Source organism: Bos indicus, chromosome 12 (genome assembly GCF_029378745.1).
Source record: "Bos indicus isolate NIAB-ARS_2022 breed Sahiwal x Tharparkar chromosome 12, NIAB-ARS_B.indTharparkar_mat_pri_1.0, whole genome shotgun sequence".
NCBI lineage: Eukaryota > Metazoa > Chordata > Mammalia > Artiodactyla > Bovidae > Bos > Bos indicus.
The window spans coordinates 11861616-11886457 of record NC_091771.1 but is presented as its reverse complement, the minus strand read 5'-3'; the positions used below and the strand labels follow the sequence as shown (position 1 = coordinate 11886457).

At 39.2% G+C, this 24842-nt stretch overlaps 1 protein-coding gene across 7 annotated transcripts in view; it reads left to right on the top strand.

Annotated features, from left to right (window-relative positions):
* VWA8 (von Willebrand factor A domain containing 8) overlaps window positions 1–24842 on the top strand; it is a 400893-nt gene that overhangs the window by 119046 nt on the left and 257005 nt on the right. For all 7 annotated transcript variants that reach the window (XM_070800011.1, XM_070800010.1, XM_070800013.1 and 4 more), the window contains exons 16-20: window positions 1413–1490; window positions 5629–5744; window positions 8517–8623; window positions 13018–13124; window positions 18387–18458. In XM_070800011.1, coding sequence (XP_070656112.1) covers window positions 1413–1490; window positions 5629–5744; window positions 8517–8623; window positions 13018–13124; window positions 18387–18458 — 480 coding nt within the window. The remainder of the gene's footprint in view (window positions 1–1412; window positions 1491–5628; window positions 5745–8516; window positions 8624–13017; window positions 13125–18386; window positions 18459–24842) is intronic.

Below are 24842 nucleotides of genomic sequence, written 5' to 3'. Positions count from 1 at the left end.
AAACCATGAACATTTTGTTTCTGAAATTGTCATGTTATACCAATCATTGTTCTAACATCTCCTTCTACTCTTTTTAAGTTAAAATTTTAATTTTATTATTGTTTAAGTAAAATTTTCTTATTATCAATTCAAATACATAATAAACTCAGTGTACTTAAAAGCAGTCAATGTATGTTTCCAGGCAACTGTTCTTTACATTTCATTGATAAGTAGATCATGCCCCTCAGGTATGTGGGGATTTTTTTCGTATGTATTTTACTGAAATACAGTTGATTTACAATGTTGTGTTAGTTTCTGCTATACAGCAAAGTGATTCAGAAATGCGTATGTGTGTGTGTATGCATATATATATATATATATGTATGTATACATTCTTTTTCATGTTCTTTTCCATTATGGTTTATTACAGGTTGTAAAGTCCTTGAAAAAATGGACAGTTTGAGCATCTTCCCTTTATACAAGGATATATTAAGTCTCTTAGTAGACATAGGTGTAAGGTTGCTGCTAAATGAAGGAGTTTGGTTTCGTAAGAAAAATGCCTGAATTAGAGTTGAAGCTAACAGAGATGGATGTGATATATGAGAAGTTTCTTATGGGTGTACTATATGCCAGTTTTTAATTGGTTAGAGGTTCCTTTCAGTTTTATCATTGTGAAAGAATTGTAAATGAAGAATGGCCTGGTTTTACCTGATTCTTTTTTTTTTAAGTTGACGTATAGTTGACTTACAATGTTGTATTAATCACTGTTGTACAGAAAAGTGACTCCGTTATATGTATTATGTACGTTCTTTTTCATACTCTTTTTTATTCTGGTTTGTCACAGGCTGTTGAATACAGTTCTCTGGGCTGTGCAGTAGGACTTGCTGTTTACCCATTCTATACATACCAGCTTGCATTTGCTGATCCTGAACTCCCAGTTCACCCCTTCCCCCCCTTCTCCACCCCTCCTCCCCTTCCCTCCTCCCCGCTCCAGTCTATCCTCTATGTATGTGATTCTGTTTCTATTTTTATAGATAGGTTTGTTTGTGTCATATTTTAGATTCCCCATATAAATGATATCATATGGTATTTGTCTTTCTCTTTCTGACTTCACTCCACTTAGTGTGGTACTCTCTGGTTGCATACATGTTGCTGCAAATGGCATTATTTTATTCTTTTTTATGGCTGAGTAGCATTTGATTGTATATATGTGCCACATCTTCTTGACCTGATTCTTAAAGAGAAAGCAGAGGCAAAAGTGTTTCCTGAGAAGATGAATAAGCAAATTTATCCACAGGTTAAGCATGATACCTATAATCAGAGACTTTATAAAAACATAATTTTAATATTGTTTGATAAGTAGCCATAATTTCTGGTTGCTTGATCATATATCCCAATTTATTCTTTCTTTCCTTAATCCTCTCATAAAATAGGTCCCAGATATGCCTCCGGAAGCTTTGGACAAATTGTTGTCATTTACACACAAACTCAGAGAGACACAAGATCCAACAGTAAGTCTGGGCTTTCTCCATGGAATTTTCTGTTGTTGACAGGCTGCTGCTTTATATTCTTAGAGTTCAGTGCTTTAAAATCTATTTTTTAAGCTGATATTTTTATCCCTTCTGCTATGCTTTCTCCTATGTGTATGTTACTGTTTCAGTGATTTTAACATTTCTTCCAGCTTCTCCTGGCTGGTGTCACAGAAAACAAGTTTTAGCTCTAGAGGAGTACCTGGGTGTTCCTGGAGCTTTGGCTCTACTCCGCTCTCTCCTCTGCTGAGCAATCTCATGTATTCTTACGGCTTCAAGTATCACCTCTGTGTGGATGCCAACAACTTTATCTCTAGCTTCTAACTTCTCTTTCCTTGTTGATTCTCTATTTCTGATGCTGTTTATGTTTGGGATGGTATAGGGGAGAAAACTTTTCCCTTCTTTCTCTTTAAGTTCTTTCGGTGGCCTAAGAATTAAATTGACATGAGACTGTTTAACAAGAGCAAAACAACAGATTTAATTTTGTAGATGCAGGAGCCCCATAAAAATCTGAGACTTAAAGAAGTGACCAAAGCAGGCAGTGTTTATACCTTTTAGACAAAGAAACAATAAAATTGTGAAGAATTGACAATACAAAGACATTTGGGCTTGGAGTGGTAATTTTGTGAAAAAGAAACAAGGTTTGTTAATATAACCCTCTCAGCCCTAAATTCCCTGTTTCTGGTGCTAAGGATGCCTTCTAGCCTCCTGGTACAGGGAGGGTATTTTTTCATGGGCGGTTCCTGCTTTCAGGGAGACAAAGGAGGGTCAAAGTATCTTTTTTGTACCAACTATCTCCCATCCTGGTGCCTGGCACATAGTAGAAAAGTTAACAAATGTTTGATGAATACATGAATAAATTAATTATTAATTAATATGTTGTCCCTAGAGTTTTCTCTCCCAGAGAATATTACATTTTCATAAAAAATAATTCTTTAAGAGGAAAAAAAGAATTTATTTTTAAATAATTTTTTATCTTAAACCTCTAATATTTCTAAGCTGAATTGCTATTTTAATCATGTTAATCCAAAAAACCCTTGAGATATGCTCTTCAGTATGCTCATATCCTTACCTAAAACTGCAGTTAGAAGTTTGATATGATAAATGTTAAGTGTATTAGGGTTTTTAAATTAGATTCTCAATTTTTCATTGGCAATAATGTGAGAGCAGAAACAGCCAAACCCTTTATTCAACACTTAAGTGGCTCAACCTAAAGCTTCTTTCTGATTTAATACTGGATATTATTGTAAAGCATTTTGGTATTATTAACTGACTCAGTATTTTTCAAACTCATGAGAAGTCCTTCTTGATCACTGGAATGAAATACGAAGCCCAAATTCAGTATCATGTTTGGAATTAGACTAGAATATTTTAACCTGGAAAGTTACCATGTGGTTTAATGGGACTCTTGTCATAGAATCCTCTGGTTGGAGTCATTTGTCAAACATTTTCCACGATTAAAATCAGAGTTTTTCACGGTCTCAAGTATTGAGTGAGAATTGCTAGATCATATTTAACTTCTGACACTTTCAGTCATACTAGCTAAAACAATCTTATCCTTAATTCTTCCTACTGTTTCATATCCATCTGTTGCCAAGTCCTTTGAAACATTTGTTTAATCCCTTCTCTGCTTTCTTATTGGGCTTCCCAGGTGGCTCAGTGGGAAAGAATCCTCCTGCCAATGCAGGAGACATGGATTCCATCCCTGGGTCGGTCAGATCCCCTGGAGGAGGAAATGGCAACCCACTCCAGTATTCTTGCCTGGAAAATCCCATGAACAGAGTAGCCTCACGGGCTACAGTCTATGGGGTCACCAAAAAAGTCGGACACGACTTAGCGGCTGAACAACAACTTCCTTCTTCTTGCAAGTAACCTTACTGTAGGACTTTATCTCTTCATAGTAAGTAATTGAAGTGCCTTTCTGATTCCTGCCTCAGTTCTTTGTCCTTCAACTACTTTGCCTACTACTGCCAGGTTAGTCTTTCTAAAACCATGTTACTGCTTTGCACATAGCACAGTCCTGTTGCCTTTAGAAGAAATACCAACTCCTTAAGCGTAATTCATGGATCTTTGATATTTGGGAGTAAACTTTCCAGCAGGACCCTCTAGTAAAGCTGGGTTGCTTTCCTTACATTCTGCATGTATTTCTGTTCTTGTTGCTTTCCTCCCTTTGTTCATAGCATTTCTCCTACCCACTTGAACATTTTTAAGCCCCTATAGCAGTTGTCAAGTGCTCCACTTATTTTTGCATTAAATTATATGCTATTTTGAATTGCACGTTATGCTTTTTTATATTTAAATATTGTCTCTGTGTCTAGAATGCAAATTTGTTGAACAAGTCTGAACCAAATGTTTTGCTTATGAAGTCCCTGAAACTTAGAATGTGTTTTTTAATAGAAAAAAGGGTATGTCATAAAAAGTGGTCATGCTCCTAACCTAGTCCTCAAAGGAGTGTTTAATCCAAGTTGTAGCTGAAATATAAAGCTAATAACAGCAGACCTGCATCTCATGGAGCTGTGAAATACACGAGGAAGGAGCAATAAATTCCTTTTTTGCTTCCTTGGGAGGTGCAGAGATGACCTTAAGCAAAGTGTTAAAAGGAACAAATGTGTAGTGTAGTTTTAGCATCCTCCCACCATCCGTTCTGGATCCTTGGTTAATTTGATAGAGTCCCCTTTCCCTTTCCTCAGGGGCTCAGGGCCACTTAACTGCCCTGGTCAGACTCAGTGACATTTCACCCTGGCCTCTTCTGCCCCTCTCCCATCCCAGAGGACCAGTTTCTTTAAAAGTTCTCCTCTTGATTTAAAACTACTATCTTCTAATGCTGCTGATCTATGTTAGGAACGAGGCCAGTAACAATTTGATGCATTAGATTTCTACTAACGTGTAGATCCCGTTCCCTATTAGATTTTTTTTTTTTCATTTTGAGGAGGCTGACTTTGAATAATAATTGCTGCTGTTTGTTGAACACCCATAAGTGTCTGACCTCTGCTAAGTGCTTTAGAATAATTTTCTAATTTAATCCTCATACTCATAACACTTAAAAGTGAGGGCTTTCTTATTGTCATTTTAAAGATGAGGAAATTGGGGCCTGAAGAGATTAAGTAACTTGCCAAAAATCACATAGCTAATAAATGGAAGACTGATTTGTCTGACTCCAAAGCTTATAAAAAGCTTATAAACATTGCATTATGCAATGCATTATGCTGTCTGCTAAGATAATTTCAAATTCAAGTCCACAAATGTTTATTGGTACTTAATGATGTCCTGAGCTCTTTACTAGCAGCTCTCTTAATGGGATTTGGGGAAGAATAAGAATATAAAGTAAAATTATTCTAACAGTGTAAGAGAGGGTTTCCCAACTGTAAGCTGCCACCCAGGTGATAACTGGTTGACACCTCTGTGATCAGCAGCCTAAACTGTCCACAACTCCTTTTCTCTATTTCAGAAGCCAGATAATTACTTAAAGCTCAGAGCATTTTCTGGCTATCTTAACAGTTTCGCTTTGTATAATCAGGGTGGGAGTGGAAATGAATGTGTGTGTGTTCATTCACTTAGTCCTGTCTGACTCTTTGTGACCCCATGAACTGTAGCCAGCCAGGTTCCTCTGCTGTGGGACTTTTCAGGCAAGAAAACTGGAGTAGGTTGTAATTTCCTCCTCCAGGGGATCTTTCAGACCTAGAGATCAATCCCCCTTCTACTGTGTCTCCTGCTTTACAGGCAGATACCTTACCCACTGAGCCATTGGGGAAGCCTCAGTTAGTTGTACATAAGGGCTATCCTTAACCAGGTTCAATCTGTACAATGTAACATCTTTCCTCTATCTAACCTCCTTCCCCGCCTTAGAAAAAAAGAAAAAACAAAAAACACATGTATACACAGCACTTTAATTGAATTTAATTAATAAATACTTTTCATGGATTTTTTTTAAAAAGCTGTCTTTAAGGATGTTTTAAGTGTAAATTGGTTTTTGTTTGTTTGTAATTCATTAACAGTAAGTACATAGTTAAGTTTGGCCTTGTCATTCAGGAATAATGAATTCTGCTATGATACCCATCCAAAGGCACTTTCCGCAAGTTGAAACAGAACTCTTCACCAGCCTGTCTTTGTCTTTTGGTAGGCGCAGTCACTGGCGGCGTCCCTTTCTACCAGACAGCTGTTGAGGATTTCTCGTCGGCTGTCACAGTACCCTAATGAGAACCTTCACAATGCTGTCACCAAAGCCTGTCTTTCCAGGTAACCATATTCTCCTTTCTCACTGAATCCAACTTTCTGGGTCTTTGCTAAAATAGTACACAGAAGTTTGATAGTCTGTGCTCAGGTCTGGAAAAAGTTATCAGTCTGAACATGTAGCTTTTTCAGCCTTGTATGCAGTGTTCCCCTTATTATCTTCAGTTCAGTTCAGTTCAGTTGCTCAGTCGTGTCCGACTCTTTGCGACCCCATGAATTGCAGCACGCCAGGCCTCCCTGTCCATCACCAACTCCCGGAGTTCACTCAGACTCAACGTCCATCGAGTCAGTGATGCCATCCAGCCGTCTCATCCTCTGTTGTCCTCTTCTCCTCCTGCCCCTAATCCCTCCCAGCATCAGGGTATTTTCCAGTGAGTCAACTCTTCACATGAGGTGGCCAAAGTATTGGAGTTTCAGCTTCAGCATCAGTCCTTCCAGTGAATACCCAGGGCTGATTTCCTTTAGAATGTACTGGTTGGATCTCCTTGCAGTCCAAGGGACTCTCAAGAGTCTTCTCCAACACCACAGTTGAAAAGCATCAATTCTTCAGTGCTCAGCTTTCTTCACAGTCCAACTCTTACATCCATACATGACCACTGGAAAAACCATAGCCTTGACTGGACGGACCTTTACTTAGGCATAATAAGAAAGAGATTTTTATACGTGATAAAGCTAAGTACTCAAATTGGACAGCAGTGAATAAGGAAAAGTAGGTTTGGCATTTGAATGCTGATTCATTGTCTAATGAGAGAGAGGTCTTACGCATTACACATGGCACTTCCTAAACTTGCACTGGAGCTTTCCATGCAGGGTGGTATGACATGTCCTGTTGCCCAAGTATGAAAAAACTAGCATCTTTTCAGTCTACTATTTTTTCTACTACTACTGTTTTTTATACTTGTTTGGAAATTATTTTAAACACTGACATAGAATTTCCTTACAGAATCATGTTTAAAAGAGTAGTTAGAAAAGATTAATAACACCATCCAATCAACCTGAAGATTTCTTTTAGACTCTTTTCACATGATCTTTTAATTATTTTTCTGGTGATTTTAACTGTTGTCCATTCATTCCTTTTACATTAGAGGAATTAAAAGAGAAACTGTATTCAGCTTAGGAAAATCTCTTAACTGCCCTCTATACATTTTCAGCTTAGTGGACAGTTTTCTTGTAGTCAAAGTAACTTCCTTGTGTTGCAACTTCAGTTTGTTCTGTGGTGAAATGAGGCTAAAGTGAGGCTTGTTTCCAGTGCTTTGGAGTAATTCTTTGAATAACTAATAATCATGAGAAATAATAAAGTTGATTCTCTTAAGTAGACAATTCAACTTCTAAATGAAAATTAGAAAAAAAATGCTTCAATTGCCTATTTTTTAGGGTCATGAGCTGAAGAAAATACATACAGAAAGATAGATTTATTATCTAGCCAGTGTTTTCTTAGTCAAAACTAAGTTATACTTAATAGAAGTAAATAGTTAATGCTAAGTAACACAAAGAGTTTCAAAGCCTAAGGGAAAGTAATACTTTGGAATGAATGAAATAATCATATACAAAGCATTTTAGAGGCCATTCTAGTGAGTAGACAGTGAAAACATACCAGTTCACTTTGAGTCTAGTATAATCATGATACCTAAACCAGACAAGAATAATATGTGAAAGGAAAATTATAAATCGCATTCATGGAATGTGTACAGAAATCCTAAATGAAATGCTAACAAACCAAGTGTAGATATATATAATATATAATTTATCCATATAAATAAATTATGAGCAACCTGGAGTTACCTCAAGAATGTGAAGAAATTTCAATATTCTTTTTTTAAATTTACCATATTAGCATGAGTGAGTAAGAGTGAAGTCACTCAGTCAAATCTGACTCTTTGCAACCCCATGGACTGTAGCCTGCCAGCCTCTCCGTCCACAGGATTTTCAGGCAAGAATACTGGAGTCAGTTGCCATTTCCTTCTCCAGGAGATATTCCCGACTCAGAGATCGAACCCGGGTCTCCTGTGCTGCAGGCAGACTCTTTACTGTCTGAGCCACAAGGGAAAGCCTATGAACACATTACATATTAACATATTACTGAGAAAAATTTTCATTTTAAGAAATCATTAAAAAGGATTTGATAGAACTCAGCAGCCAAACTTGAAAACAAACCAAAGCAGAAGTAAACAAACAATATGCTTAGATAACCATGAGTCAAAGAGGAGTTCTTAATCTGGTAAAGGGTAGGCCCTAAAATTTTATAGCAAACATTCTTAGGATATATTGCTTTATGGAGTTAGGAACTAAACGAGAATGTTGTCTCTTGTACTTTTAGACTGGCTAAAAGTTATATGATTAGCTACATAAAAAAATTCAAGAGAAGCTTCATGTAAACTACATTTTAGAACAGTTGGAATATAGTGATATTACTTATACACCCAAGTCAGTGATATTCCTATCCATATATTCCAGTAAAAATCAATAAAGAAGTCGAATTTTTAAAAAAATAATACCATTCAAAATAATAATAGAAAGCTTTGCAAACCTAAGAATAAATTTAATGAGTGGCATATAATGCTTTAATGGAAAAAAGTATGAATCTCTATTAAAAGTTGTAAAAGATTGCTGTGGGAAATGGGATACTATACTGTGTTCAGAAAACAGAAGGTTTAAGTATTCTCAAGCTGTTTTTTTACAGATCAAGACGGATCATCCTTCTGTCTGTCTAAGTGTCAGAAGATATTTTGGAATCATAGAAAGCTTTGACTTATCAATCCATCCTTCCCACCCCACCAGGTTTTTACCAAGCCTTGCAAGGTCAGCATTAGAAAAAAATCTGGCAGATGCTGCAATAGAAATAACCACTGATAATAGTCCAGAGTCTGAACTGGAGGATTACAAATGTAAGTATTTGAATCATTTCTCTTTTAAGTGAATTATTAAACATTTGTATTATTTATTACGTGTGTGTGTGTATGAAAATTGCTCAGTTGTGTCCAACTCTTTACACCCCCATGGACTGTAGCCTGCCAGGCTCCATGGAATCTCCATGGACTTCTCCAGGCAAGAATACTGGAGAGGGTTGCTGTTGCCGTCTCTAGGTTATCTTCCCAACCCAGGAATCGAACTGAGGTATCCTGCATTGCAGGTGGATTCTTTACCATCTGAGCTACATATTATTATATTAATAATAATGTAATAAATTATTATTATTTCAGTTAAAAATGTTTTTGTTCTCCACCCATTTTGTTTCACATATTGTGTTGAAGAATCTTTTATTTAAAAAAATGTTTCCTTTATTTCAGTGCATACCAGACGTAGGTTCTCCCCCAAGAGGTCACAATTGACATGAATATTAAAAGCTCAGAGAATTCCTACTGTAAATAAACATGTAACTTTGTTTTACCTTTTATTTCAAGGGTATTTCACCATAGGACCTAGCGTTCTGTTCTCTTTGCACATTTACATTTTGGGGACCACCAGTGTGCTACAGGACACGTTTGGGAAACTGTCTAGGTTGATGTAGACTGAAATAATACTCTGAGTATCACTTCATGCCTTCTTACTCCTTTCATTTCTACCTGGTTGTCTTTTGTGCTACTTTTATTTTGGATAGCCATAAGTATAATTTGAGTTTGGGAGAGGTTTAGATCTTTCTGTAAAAGTACCCTGTTCTTCATTTAGAGCACAAAGACAGGTTCTCTGTTTTTTAAGGGTCGTTAACTGTCTTATAAAAATATCCAATGTGTGATCACTCTCTTAAAGGGACTTATTGTGACTTTCTTTGCAGTAGATGTTTTTAATAGTTGATACACTGGAACGAGAACTTTATATTAAGGAGATAAGGTGATTTTTTTACAGTAAAACTATAAACTCAACATACTGATGGATCTGGCTACAGAAACGCAGAGACAACTCAGAGACCGAATAACTCTGGGACTTGGAGATTCATAACAGCACTTGATTGAATCTGTCAACATATCCAAAAAAAAAGAAAAAAGATTGCATCATTCAAATGATAGATTGTTTAATCTCAGTAATAAGCCAGTGCTGGCAGTTCCCATCTAAGCCTTGTGTAGGAAGGAGATAAGGAAACTAAGAGACTTTTGACTTATCTGGTCCCATTCATCTTTAATATCTTCTTTCTTATAGAGAATTCCTGTAATTTATCCTCCTGTTCAGAGGAGGAGGTTCACCAAACAGCTTTCTGATAAGGATTTAGCTTTCCATGCAAGTCTCCTTCTGATTAAAATGCTGATATAGAAACCATATATCATGTAGTCTATATGAAATTTTCCATTTTCATTGCAATGTAATATATTGCAGTTCTGGCTTTATATATCAATTTATGTATAGATAAAAATATATGTCTTTAACATTCTCCTGGGAGTCGGGTGTGCTCTCTATTGTAAGGATAAAATCAGATTTTGAGCCTACCAGACTGAGGACCTTGACAAATTTACCAAGTTAATGCCATCCCATGAGATTTCTTAGAAGCCTGCTAGCCACCTTTCTACCAGGGAAGTACTATCATCACCATTCTCTGAGTGCCTTTCCCTTTTCTAGCTTGAAATTTTAGCAATAAACATTAGCTGAGTTATTTAATTTTTCTTAAAGTCCTAAATCTACTGAATAGGTATCTTTCATAAACTAAGCCATGCTACTGCTACTCTAAGTCACTTCAGTCGTGTCCAACTCTGTGCAACCCCATAGATGGTTGCAGCCCACCAGGCTCCCCCATCCCTGGGATTCTCCAGGCAAGAACACTGGAGTGGGTTGCCATTTCCTTCTCCAGTGCATGAAAGTGAAAAGTGAAAGTGAAGTCGCTCAGTCGTATCCGACTCTTAGCAACCCCATGGACTGCAGCCCACCAGGCTCCTCCGCCCATGGGATTCTCCAGGCAAGAACACTGGAGTGGGGTGCCATTGCAAACTAAGCCATCAGATCAGATCAGTCGCTCAGTCGTGTCCAACTCTTTGTGACCCCATGAATCGCAGCACGCCAGGCCTCCCTGTCCATCACCAACTCCCAGAGTTCACTCAGACTCACGTCCATCGAGTCAGTGATGCCATCCAGCCATCTCATCCTCTGTCGTCCCCTTCTCCTCCTGCCCCCAATCCCTCCCAGCATCAGAGTCTTTTCCAGTGAGTCAACTCTTCGCACGAGGTGGCCAAAGTACTAGAGTTCCAGCTTTAGCATCATTCCCTCCAAAGAAATCCCAGGAGTGATTTCCTTTAGAATGTACTGGTTGGATCTCCTTGCAGTCCAAGGGACTCTCAAGAGTCTTCTCCAACACCACAGTTCAAAAGCATCAATTCTTCGGCGCTCAGCCTTCTTCCCAGTCCAACTCTCACATCCATACATGACCACAGGAAAAACCATAGATGGTATCAAATGCTGTTTGAACCTGAAGTAACGTGTCATCTCAGCATACAAGTATGTAGTAAATTCACTGCCACAGTCCTTGTCTTTCCCTTTATAGTTTTATATAGGGTCTATTTCAGAGACCTGATGGACTTCCTGGTGGCTCAGACGGTAAAGCGTCTGCCTGCAATGTGGGAGACCTGGGTTTGATCCCCGGGTCAGGAAGATCTCCTGGAGAAAGAAATGGCAACCCACTCCAGTACTCTTGCCAGGAAAATCCCATGGACGGAGGAGCCTGTTAGGCTACTGTCCATGGGGTCGCAAAGGGTCAGACACGACTGAGCAACTTCACTTTCTTTCAGAGACCTGAAAGTAGTAAATAAATAGTAAATTCTTGGTGTGGCAGCTCATGGTTTTCTCTGCTAATAGAACTTGTGAATGAAAGGAAATGGCAAGGAGCTATTGGAGGGAGAGGCCTACTGTGTTTTGGCAAATGTGTAGCACTCGGTGGTGATTCAACAGGCTGGGAGTGTAATTATTTAAACCTCAAAATTGGTCATGGTACTCCATAGAAGCAAATATTGGTTTCTCTCCTTGTTTTTCAAAGTGCTCTAGCACAAAAATAGCCAATTTTAAAGAGAAGGGAGAAAAGATGGGACAGTTGCCTAAGACATTGTAATTGTCCACCTGCTTGCTCAGGTATATCCACAGGATGAAATTTATTTGGAGATCACACTGCAGAAAGAACATCGTTGTTGTTGTCATTTAGTTGCTAAGTCATGTCTGCCTCTTCGCCACCCTGTGGACTGTAGCCCACCAGGCTTCTGTCCATAGGATCTTCCTGGCAAGAACACTGGAGTGGGTTGCCATTTCCTTCTCCAGGAGGTTTTCCTGACCCAGGGTTCCCATGTCTCCCTGCTTTGCACATGGATTCTTTACCACTAAGCCACCTGGGAAGCCCAGAAAGAACAGCATCCTATACTAAATTCTGTTTTTAGCTCTACCCATACTAGCTGGGTGATTCTAAGCAAATTATTTAATTCGTGTTCTTCTTAGCTTCCTCATAATTCTTGTCTCCTTGTTAAGAGATTTACATGAAATCATGTGAGAAAACAATGAGCCGAAGCTGAGGTCTGGCACATGGAAGGTCCTCAATAAATAATAGCTTCTATGATGGTCAGTACGACCACAGCAACTGAAACTGTTACGTTGTTATCATGGACCTTCAGATGTGACGTGCAGTGAGCATGTGTCTCTCCTCACCGTAGAGAACACATGTGAGATGTGTCCCCTGACTGGAAGAAATTTATAACTTAGTTTCATGGCTTTAAGGAGCTCATTTTCTATTCTAGACCAACTATTTAAAGCAAATAGGGAACAATACAGTATAATCACCACAGAACGACTGTAACGCCTGTGGCGCTTCTTTGGAGGCACAGATCTGGGCCTTTCCTAAAACTAGTGGTTTGAAAGTTCTGGGGTCAGTTCATCTGTATTTTTGACTAGAGCTCTAGGGGATTCTTCTATGGGTTCTAAAAAAAAAAAAAAAGATTATGTTCATGGTACTTTGGAATTTTCAAATGTATGTATTTTAGAGTCTCTGACCAAACAGCTCATAAAGGTGCCTTGCCTGAGTTCTGGGTTTTTCCATTCTCAATCTTATCTATATGTTGCTTGCGCCATATGTTGTTTTAAATAAAATTTTTGATATTTTGAAACATCTTCATCCTTTTTGTAGAGCTTTTAAGATTTTTTTGCAAAGCTATAATGTTTTATTACTACCTTCAAGCTTATTTCTTTTAGATGTTAGATTAAAATTCCTTGATGAGCCTACAAAATGTTAAAGATGCTATATGGTATCCTGTTCAGGCTGGACTTGGCTTCTCTTAGGACAGGCCTATAAGTAATTCTCTGTCCTATGTGAAATGTTTAGGTGAACTCTCTTCTGGATCTCTGAGGATTGGCACGGTTAGTGCACCAATCTATAATGCCCACGAGAAAATGAAAGTGCCTGATGTTTTGTTCTATGACAACATCCAGGTAAGATCAGGATTTTGCAATCATGGGTAATTAAATCACCTCTTACACTGTGGTAATTAACTCCAGTTCAAGTGTAACTGATGTCTATGTTTGTAATCTGCTAAGTCGCAAAGAGTCGGACACAACTGAGTGACTGTACTGAACTGAATTGAACTGAAGTTTCATTCAGATGTTGCGGAATGAGGTGTTGAAACATCTTTTATTAGTGTATTGTAAAGTTATGAATTCTTTCCAAAGTTACTTGGGAATGGAAAGAGTTGCTGCAAGGATTAAAGTAATAAATTTTATATGCACACATAACTATACTTTAAGTAAAATGAATGTATTATTAAATTAAAAACAGAAACCACTCGTATTCATTCTCCTGCATTTTTGTAGTTAAATCATTTCAAGTAATTGAAAGGATGTGTCCTGTGTATTCTTTTCCTCACGTTTCTTTCCTTTTTCTGGAAATGCCTAGTATTTTTCTATTCTTTACTTTTTAAAATCATTTTTCAGTGGACCAGAGTAGACAAATTTCCACTTGTATATGGTGCTTCCACTAAGACACAGAAATAAGTGTGTGCCCAGAAAGCTGTATTATAGATGTTCACTTTAATAAGAAATTTTTCCAGAGAAAATTTTTCATAATATAAAAGGATTTTTTTCTTTTCCAGATTTTCTGTCATGTGGTCATATATTTATTTTATAATATAAAACATACTTAAATATTTCTCTAATATTTGGCCACCAATTTGCATATATATTATAATCCCACATGTACAAATTATGTTTGAAGTACTTCTTGCCATTTTCTCTATATTAAGGAATTAGAGAATTAAAGTAAATTATTTTTATCTGCCATTCCCCAATTCTGATTATTGTCCTAATTTATATCCCTACATTATATTAACAATAAAAGGTATTTAGGCAAATTCTTCTTTCTCCATAAAAGTCTTGATTAAATATTTTTGAAGTCTGTCCAAATTATAATTACCCATGACATAGTGAAAGGCATAGCCTGGATTTTCTTTTTCTTTTTTTTTCATTCTATGGGCCATTAACTAACATCAGTTTTATTTTTCTTCCAAAGAATTAATGCTCTTACACAAGCAGGGAACAAAAGAACAGAAAATAAGGTTACTTATAAGGCACAAAGGAATAAAGAATCTTGCTGTCAAAGACCAAAACATGCTTGTAAGGAAAATATTTTCAAGCATTTGTGCTACCACACTCTGTTCATGTAGTAGAAAGGAATGAATTAAAAAGAATCAGGAAACTTTGTCATAAGTGACAATTTGAAAAACTCCATGGCAGCAGAGATTGAAAAGACTTCCCAGCGTGTAGGAATGGAGGAAATTCGGTAGCAGGGAGGGCCATTGTGCCCTTGGACACGGCATCTGTTGCCATGGTGTTCGTGACCCAGACGTGGAGGACCGCAGTGCTGCTGTGAACTTTACGCAGTGGCCCTGAGGGATTTCTGTAGCCTGTCTCCAAACGTACCCTCTCTTCACAAAGCATTATGAATTAACCATTAATGAAAAGTGCTAGCTGTGCCAGTTCTCGGAACGGTGACTTGATTAAATTCAGTTTTGTTGTGTGTGTTACTATTGTCCTTTCTGCCGCACTTCACCTATGAAGCAGTGTCTTCCGTGCCTCTTGAATATTCAGGTGCTTCTATACCATCTTGTTCTGTGCCTGTGGTCTCCTTGCCACTCTGTGTTGTAATTGATTTTTAAAACACGTTTTCCACACTACTAAGATAAAACCTTGTGTTGTTGTTTTAATTTTGTATCTCTTGAGCATAGCATAGTGCCTGGCACGTAGTGACTGTTGAGTAAATATGTGTTGAGTGAATTAATGAAAGAAGGAAAAAGATTTTGAATGTTCTTAATTAGGAGTATATTTTTATTATATCTCTCTTTAAGGAATATTTTACTTGCAGTAGTAAAGAGGAGAAATTGGAGGAGCGATGAGTAGCCTCTTAAACCTAATGAACTTCAGAGCTGAAAAAAAAATTTTTTTTAAATGTCTGTTTTGTATCTATGCTTGGTCTAGGATATTATTGGAATGGTCAAAAAATTGGTTCAGATTTTTAAACCCAAACAAACTTTTTGACCAATATCATAACACAGAGATTAAAGTACATACATACACAGTTCCAGGGCTCAAGTTGCCTGAATCTCGCAAGGGGAAAAGCAAGCAGGTGCACGTGGTTACTGTACAGTGTGACTGAAGTACACACAGGTTACTGTGGTAGCATCAATGAGGTGATGGTCCCGGATTGGAGGATCCTGGAAAGTGAGTTCACTAGGTGAAGTTGAAAGACTCAGGCAGAGACACTAGCATCTGCAGAGACGTGACTACATAAGAGTGGAGCTCGTTCAGGAAGCTACATCTAATTAATTGTCATAGCCAGAGGTGAGGTTTAAAATGGAAGAATGACAAGACGTGAGGCTGATGAGTTAAAAGGTCATATTATATGGGCCTTGCTAATGAAGGAACTGGGAAACTATTCAGAAGAAGTGAGAAAGCTGTTGAAAGCTTCGAGGAACATTTTTACTTTTGCTCACTTTGCATTCATTCTGTATTATTACCTGTGAGTTGGAACAAAAACAGAGAGGGACTAGTTAGGAGGCAGTGGCAGTGGTCCAGGTGGACTTAGGGAGGGTCTGAACGAAGACAGAGACAGCAGGGACAGAGCGGAGAGGGCACACCGGAGCCGCACAGGAGGCAGGGAGAGCCGACGGGGCTTTCTGTTGGATGGAAGTCAGAGAGCCTCCCTCACGGAGCACGTGGTCTGCTGGGAAGGTCCACAGAAGAGTAAAGAGGAAATGATTCTCCACTGTGCAGGGGATGTGCCTGAGACTAAATCAAAAAGATAAGGAGTAATCCTTGTTCCAAAGGTATTAGTTATTCACAGAGTTTTGGGGAAGAGAAAAACTGACATGATTGTGAACCGAGAAATGACTGTCAGTACCGTGGAGCACATATTGACTCAAGGAGACACTGAAGTTTGAGATGCCACATTGGTGGGTAAAAATCTAGGCAAGAGATGAGAAAGGGAAAAAAAAAAAAAAAAACTTGGATGAAAGCTATGGGAATGGGGGAAAAAAATAATAGATACAGTAAATTTGAAGTGGCTGGATAGCTTAGATTTAGCTTTTGCTAAGGGCCAACTGAGTTGGGCAGGAAGATGGTGATGATTGGGTCAGGTTGTAGAACATGATGCTATTAATTGGGATGAGAAATACAGGCTAAAGCATGAAGCTGTGGAGAAAGGAATGAGCCACGTTTTGGGTGTATTAAGTTCTAGTAGACTGGGAAACAGCCAAGTATAATTCAATATTTGCTCAGAAATGTGGGGCTGGAGTCAAGAAGAAAGGTCTTGCTGTTGAAGATCAGTGTAAAGTTAGTGGTTGAAGCCATGGAATGGATGAGTGGATTTAGGGAGAGTTGGGTCAGCAGTGACTCTTCCAGCACTGAGCTGCACGTTGCCCTCCTTCCCCCTTCAGATGGGTGCCCACATACAAGAAGGCTTAACCTGGTCTGCCCAATCCCGTGGTTCCCAGGAAAGCAGGTAACAAGGGAGTGAAAGAGAACAGAAAAAGGAAGAAAATCAGTATTTAAGGAGGAATTGCTGCAAAAAGAAGAAGATACAACCCAAAACACCACGGAGAAAAACCGTTAGAGAGGTAGAAGGGAATCAGGAGAGGAGACCTTGAAGAAATTGTCTGTGGTACCGAGGGGGCCGAGAGGTTAAGAGAAGAACTGTGTAGGCATGACCTTAGCCTTAGCTAACATTTGTTGACTTGAATAATTCTAGTTAGGTGTAACCAGGGCAAAAAGTAGGAAGACATGAGAAAAAGTAAAGACGACAGCTATAGTTTGGATTATTATTCAGTATTCACATTGTTTTTTACCTGCTAGCTAGGTGTTTGTTCCAACTTTTCAATCTATTTTTCATGGAGATTAGGCCAGGTATTTCTGGAAGAACTTAATGTTTTCTGGAAATCAGCACTGATTGTTCATCTTAGTTAGAAGAGTTCTGCAGACCAAATTATCACTAGAACTCAAATTAGAAGACAAATGTTGTAAGTCTCCCTTTTAACTTGGGTAACTGTGTACCCTCGTTTACTCAAAATAGTCCCTGTTTATACTTGTTGTCCCAGCATAATTATTAATAACATCTCATTTTATTCTAAAAAGTACTCCAGAATGAACAAAATAGCTCACCCTACTTCAAGCCCCATTAAAACTCCAGTTCCATGGTTTATCTGAAAGCATTTTTAAAAAATTACCAAGATAAACATTAAGGAAAACTCATCTGTTCTTGAAGGAGGGAGAAAACTTTTTTAGTTTTTCTAGAAACTCTGCAAGAAAATATTGGTATTGCTTAACATGAGAAGTAAAAGGAAAATATTTTAGATGTGGGAAAAAAAAATCACAAACCAAGTTTAAAAAAAAGACTGGCAAACGAGAACAATATCTACAGCATGTATAAGATGCAAAAGGTTAAGTTGCCTTTTTCACAAATAGAGAACTTCAATAACCTTAGTACTTTGAGGCCTTTATTGTTTTGATACAGAAAACCAAGAGGAAATAGGGATATGAATCGTTCCAGGCTTTAGTTCTCCCTTTAATCCTGGATGAGCCTTTTTGACCTACTTATGATTGTCCTATTTTTCAAGATACAAAAGAGCAATGTAATTTCCTCTGTGACTACTGTGAACAACTTTAATGTTATTATATTGTGTCATGTTTTGAACTTAAAAATATGAAAAAATTTAAAAAATATATAATTTTTTGGAGTATAGTTGCTGACATTTTTAATTCTAAACCTACACGTATGCATTGAAAGTCATAGTTAAGAAGTCAATGTAAGATTTTCCATGAAATCTCCAATTGTTTTAGAAAACCTTTATATATTTATATTAGTAAGTTTTAATTTAAATATCACATTAAATTATAAGCCAACTCTCCAAAGTACAATAGCTGAAAAATATTTGAGTCCTATTAAAAAACTCTTTGAAATATGTGTCAGTCAGTGGTTGAGTCTTGGTAAGGTAGACCATTTCAGGTCTTCAATATGAGTGACCCAGTTGGTTATATAACTTATTTTTGACCACAGCATGCATTTTAATATTTTAGCATAATCAAATTGAGTATTGTCTATTATAATAGATGTTTTTCTTTCCATGAAGATATCTTTATAGCTGTCAACTTTCTTATTTCACCTTGATTATGCAAAGCACAATTAACCTCTAGTCGTTTTTCCTCTAGCACATGATAGTGATGGAAGATATGCTCAAAGACTTCCTTCTTGGAGAACACCTGTTATTGGTCGGAAACCAGGTGAGTTATGGCTGAAACCAGGTACTAATGAATACTAATGAAACCAGGTACTAATAATAATACGGTTTAAAAGCCGTATGTTTCTTCTGCTTGATGGAGTAAGTTTTCAAAGATGATTTTTTTTTCCCCTAGCTAAATGACTAGTTGAAATTAAACAATAGGGTCTTCTACTTTCTAAACTTTAGAATTACCTCAGGGCTTAAATCACTACCACCCACCAGCCCCATTCAGTCTTCCATCAATTCCTATCCATTCTGCCTTATAAATATCTTCTTTCCGACACCTGTCACCCAGCCCAGCTCACCACCACCTATCACTTGGATTACAGAAGTGGTTTCCTAATACAAGGTTCTTAGACCCAAGCTTACACCCACTGTGATCCACTTTCCACTCTGCAGCCAGATGGATACTTGTGAAACCAAAATCAGTCTTTTTTTGCTCAAGTTGGTTCCCCATTGCCCTTCAGATCAGATCAGATCAGATCAGTCGCTCAGTCGTGTCCGAATCTTTGTGACCCCATGAATCGCAGCACGCCAGGCCTGCCTGTCCATCACCAACTCCCGGAGTTCACTCAGACTTACGTCCATCGAGTCAGTGATGCCATCCAGCCATCTCATCCTCTGTCGTCCCCTTCTCCTCCTGCCTCCAATCCCTCCCAGCATCAGAGTCTTTTCCAATGAGTCAACTCTTCGCATGAGGTGGCCAAAGTACTGGAGTTTCAGCTTTAGCATCATTCCTTCCAAAGAAATCCCAGGGCTGATCTCCTTCAGAATGGACTGGTTGGATCTCCTTGCAGTCCAAGGGACTCTCAAGAGTCTTCTCCAACACCACAGTTCAAAAGCATCAATTCTTCGGCGCTCAGCCTTCTTCACAGTCCAACTCTCACATCCATACATGACCACAGGAAAAACCATAGCCTTGACTAGACGAACCTTTGTTGGCAAAGTAATGTCTCTGCTTTTGAATATGCTATCTAGGTTGGTCATAACTTTCCTTCCAAGGAGTAAGCGTCTTTTAATTTCATGGCTGCAGTCACCATCTGTAGTGATTTTGGAGCCCAGAAAAATAAAGTCTGACACTATTTCCACTGTTTCCCCATCTATTTCCCATGAAGGTGTAGTCTTTAGTATGGCTTCAAGGGTCCTTCAGGAGCAGCCCCTGCCCACCTACCCAGTCCTAAGGTTTGGCTTCCTCCTTTCTTGCATTTGGTGTTAGCTTGAGCCACATTGAGGGCTTCCCAGGTGGCTCAGGGCTAAAGAATCCGCCTGCCAATGCAGGAGACCTGGGTTCGATCTCAGGATCAGGAAGATCCCCTGGAGGAGGATATGGTAACCCACTCCAGTATTCTTGCCTGAGAAATCCCATGGACAGAGGAGCCTGGTGGGCTACAGTCCATGGGGTTGCAGAGAGTCTGACGAGACTGAACCACTAACCTCAATGAGCCACTCTGAGCTTCCTTCAGTCCTCAGCTCCACTCTGGTCCTCGAAGCACGTTCTTCTCTCTGCCTGGAGCATTCGCCATCCCCTTCCCACACCCCCCTTCCCTAACTCCGGAGGTGTCCTCTTGTCCCAGCTGAGTTAGGCTTCCCCTGCTTCTGCATAACTTCCTTCCGTCTCCCCATCATCACAGTCGTCATGTGTCACTGTGTCCACATGTAGAATGACTGTCCTCCCAGCTTGTCTGCTCCTCAAGGGCAGGGACCGCGCTTCTCGCTCATCTGTGTCCTTTGTTCCTGGTACAGTGCTTGCTGCCAAGCAGTAGATACTGAATACGTGTCTATGGAGGGATGGATGGCATTTATTCTAGTATCTAGAGGTTTCTGAGAATTTTCAGTGGAATTACCAGACTCAGAGTGAACGGCACCTTTGGTTTTTTAAGTTAGTTTAAAATTAAGGATAACAAGCTTTCAAAAGAAGTTTGGTCTTTTTTTCTGTCTTTTAACTTATAAAAACAATGCATATTCTTTATTAGTGCCTCAAACTTGATTTAAAAAAAAATAAAAACGGGCCAATTGAGTGTTTTTTGTTTTTTTTAATAAAAATGGGCCAGTTGGGCGGTTTACTGGTTGAGTTCACAGACTTGGCAGTTAGCTGGCTAGAGGTCCAATTGCAACTGTTTTACAGATGGCTGTAGCTTTGGGCACGTTGCTAATCTTACTCAGGCTCAGTTTCCTGGTATCTAACCTAGGAATACAAATCATATGCACTCTGTTAGGCTAATGTAAGGATCACATGAGATAATGCATGGAAAGCACTTCTCACTGTGCCTGGCTCATGGTAGGTGCTCAGTTACAATGAAATCTGTGGGTCACTGTGTTTTCAGATTCATTTTGATATTTGGCAAAACTAATACAATTATGTAAAGTTTAAAAATAAAATTAAAAAAAATTAAAAAAAAATAAAAAAAGGACTTTAATACTCCTTTTCTTTTTTTTTTCTAAGCAAGAATTAAGCAATGAGCAATAAAATATTCACAGTCTCCTCGTTCACTATTTATAAAGTCCTACCAACTTTTATTTAGTGAAAAATAATTTTGTACTGATGAGCCTGTGTACCAGCATGGAAGGATGAGGATCAGTTAATCGTCCGACATTCAGTACTTGATACTGAGGCCCAGGAGTTCAAGTTCTCATCTGGCTCTGAACAATCATGACTCTCCTCTCACTTTGCAAAATGATGACTTGATAGCCCAGTGTACCTTACAAAAGTTGTTAAACTCTGTCAGTGCATTCTTTTCTGATCTTCTGTGGTTACCTGAATTGCCTTAGACACAATCTGCTGGCATCTCAACAGCTGCAGACCAAGAATACACAGAGCTGGCGGTTGAGGAATAATTTTTTTGCTAAGGAGCAGGCTTTCAAAAGGAAGGTCCTAGAGATCAAGCTGCGATGTTCAAACAACTTTGATGTATCCCAGCTGATACTGATGTCCTGAGATTTAGTGGGTAGAATACAGTAAGAGTTTCCTGGTAAAGGCAGGGTTTATAATTAAGTTGGATAATAGAGATAGGGCGTCACAAGAGTTGTCTAAGTTGAAAGGTTGAAGTTAGAGCTAACCAGTAACCAGAGAGACAGAGAGAGCATTCTACTCTCTGGGGGACTGAGGAGAGCTATAGGGGGCTTCCCTGGTGGCTCAGATGGTAAAGAACCTGTCTTCAATATGGGAGACCTGGGTTCGATCCCTGGGTTGGGAAGATCCCCTGGGGGAGGACATGGCAACCCACTCCAGTATTCTTGCCTGGAGAATCCCCATGGACAGAGGAGCCTGGCGGGCTACAGGCCATGGGGTCGCAAAGAGTTGAACATGACTAAGTGACTAAGCACAACACAGCACGTATAGGGTGAAGGCAGAGTTGGAGCCAAGGATTGCTGCTTCTTTCTGATCAGCGAAACAGAGACTATGAAAGTACTTTGAAATCACTCTAGAGAGCTATGCGAATGTTGGTGTGAGATCCTGTATGTTGCCTCTAGTCTGTTTCTGTGTGTGTGTGAATGTATGCAGTCATGTCTGACTGTTTGTGACCCCATGGACTGTAGCCTGGCAGGCTCCTCTGTCCATGGAATTTTCCAGGCCAGAATACTGGAGTGGGTTGCCATTTCCTACTCCAGGGGATCTTCGCAACCCAGGATTGAACTCACATCTCTTGGATCTCCTGAATTGACAGGCAGATTCTTTACCACCGCGCCACCTATTTCTAGTCCCAAGGTAAAGAATAATGCACAAAGGGCTCGGCGTTGGGTGGAGGGAAGAGCAGCTCCCTCTCTACACGTGCATGGGTGAACCCAGCATCCAGTGAGGATGGAGATCCTACTGAGTTTCAGGCTTGCCAAGAGTTGACAAAGGAACCTCTGGGAAGACCCTGCTGAACCCCCCCGGAGATGCCAAGCAGGAGGCGGGGTATCACAGCAACCTCTCTCAGTTAGCGCTGTCGTCAGCAGGTCACAGTGTCTCCCCTTCTTTTACTGGTAGGGTGTCACCCTCCACTTTGGAGAAAGAGAAATACTGAAAAACAGAGATTGCATTCATTAGAAATTTGCTATACTTAACTGTCCTTTCTCATGTCAGAAGGGTTCTTTATCCTCTCATTATAAACCTCTAAGGTGATCAGTGTCATATAATGATACCAATGTTGCAGGAACTCTAGTTGGATTTTATAAGTAAATTCTGCTACCTGTGTCCATGAAACCATCTAGTGAAAAACGAAGTCTCTCAGGCTGTCATTTGATGTCTTCCATTGTCTAATCTCACTCCACTTGCCGTCTTTTGTCTCATTTCTCCCCTGAAAATCATGTCCTCAGATTTTAACACACTGTTTTCGAAATACCTTCTTGTTAGTTGCTTCGTCGTGTCCGACTCTTTGAGACCCCATGGACTGTAGCCTGTTAGGCTCCTCTGTCCTTGGGATTTCCAGGCTAGAATACTGGAGTGGTTTGCCATTTCCTACTCCAAGAGATCCCGACCCAGGGATTGAACCCGTGTCTCTTAATCTCCTGCATTGGCAGATGGATTCTTTACCACTGAGCCACCGGGAAGCCCAAGCACCCTATCAGTGTTGTATTTTAGTGTTTGATCTTCACCAGCCTGCTCTCTTCTTTCCCCCATCTTTGCCTATTCAAATCCTCCCAGTCTCAGAGGGCAGTGTGGGATCATGGAAAAGCAGAAAGCTGGGAATCCAGAGGTCTGCCTTCCTCTGCAGACTGTTGGTCTCTGTATGTACTGTTGGGTTCATTGCTCTCTCTCCTTAAAGGGCTTTGTCTTTTTTCATTTTTTTCTTTTTCTTATCTGTAAAATGGGTGTTTTCTAAGGTCCCTCTGGCTGTAATATTCTGTAATATACTTCTTTAATAAAGTCCTCCTGAACACTTCAGGCTGAAGGTTTGGGTCCATTCTCTGAATTATTACAGCAGGCCATTTAGATTTCTTTTGACTTCTGTTGGACTTAAGCGTCCACCTGTCATCTCTCCTGAAAAGAGAGAGCCCCTTGAGAAGAGTCAGTTTTGTGTGTGTCTTCCCTGATGTCTTGTGCATAATAGACATTTAACAAATATACTTTAGAGGACTGCAGAGAATGCATTTCTGCTGAGTAGGCAAAATGATTTAGAAGTGATCTGAAGTTAAAATTTAGGCTTTCTTGGATTACTTTCAGGAGATTCTAAAACGAAGTGACTAAACTTTTTATTCAGTAAACTTGCACCTGTTTGATGAAGGAAATGATGAATAAGATAGAATCTATGGCGTAAGAGAAAGTACTTAGGAGAGAAAATGCTTTCGTGGCCCATACAGCTGGGTATGATTATACACTGATGGGATCAGGTCAGAGCTTGGCAGCATTATCGCTAGGACCGAATAGTGAGACGCTAATCATTTGATTTTTTCGAATAATGATTAAGTGCTACGCAGCATTTACTGGTTAACTGAGGCGCAGCCCTGCACACGTGCACACTCGCCAGGGCAACAGGGGAACTGGACTTCCCACGGCAGCTGGCGAAACGCTCAGTGGAGCTTTCTGAATATTTCAGTCCACTTGAGTAACTTTCAAACTTGTTCTCAAAAAGTAGCATCTGTGTTAAGATACGGGGACGATTCTATGGTTAGACTTTTATCTTTTCCTTTATTGAAGTACAACTGACAAGAAAAATTATATTCAAAGTGTATAGCATAATGATTTGATATATTGGGTTTGCCAAAAAGTTCGTTTGGGTTTTCCCGTAACATCTTTTTTTTTTGAAAAAATTGATTAATTTATTTTAATTGGAGGATAATTACTCTACAATATTGTGGTTTTTGCCATACATACATCAGCATGAATCAGCCACAGGTGCACATGTGTCCCCCCATCCTGAACCCCCCTTCCACCTTCCTTCCCACCCCATTCCTCTGGGTTGTCCCAGAGTATGGGCTTTGAGAGCCCTGCTTTATGCATCGAACTTCCACTGGTATCTGTTTTACATATGGTAATATACATGTTTCTTACAGGTACATTGTGGAAAAATTTCTCCTGCTGAGTTATATACTACATTCATTATGTCACGTATTTACCTTTTTATTTACATATTTATTTGGTGAGAACATTTAAGTTTTACTGTCTTAGCAAATTTCAGTTATACAGCACAATGTTTCTAACTATAGTTACCATGTTACACCATTAGATCCTCAGAATCTATTCATCTTCTATGTGAAAGTCTGTACTCTTTTACCAACCTTTCCCTATTTCCTCCACTGCCCAGACCCTGGCAATCACTTTTCTACTCTATTTGAGTGCAATCTTTTGCACGTATGGACACCTTATCTTTGACAAAGCAGGCAAAAATATACAATGGAGAAAAGACAATCTCTTTAACAAGTAGTTCTGGGAAAACTGGTCAGTTACCTGTAAAAGAATGAA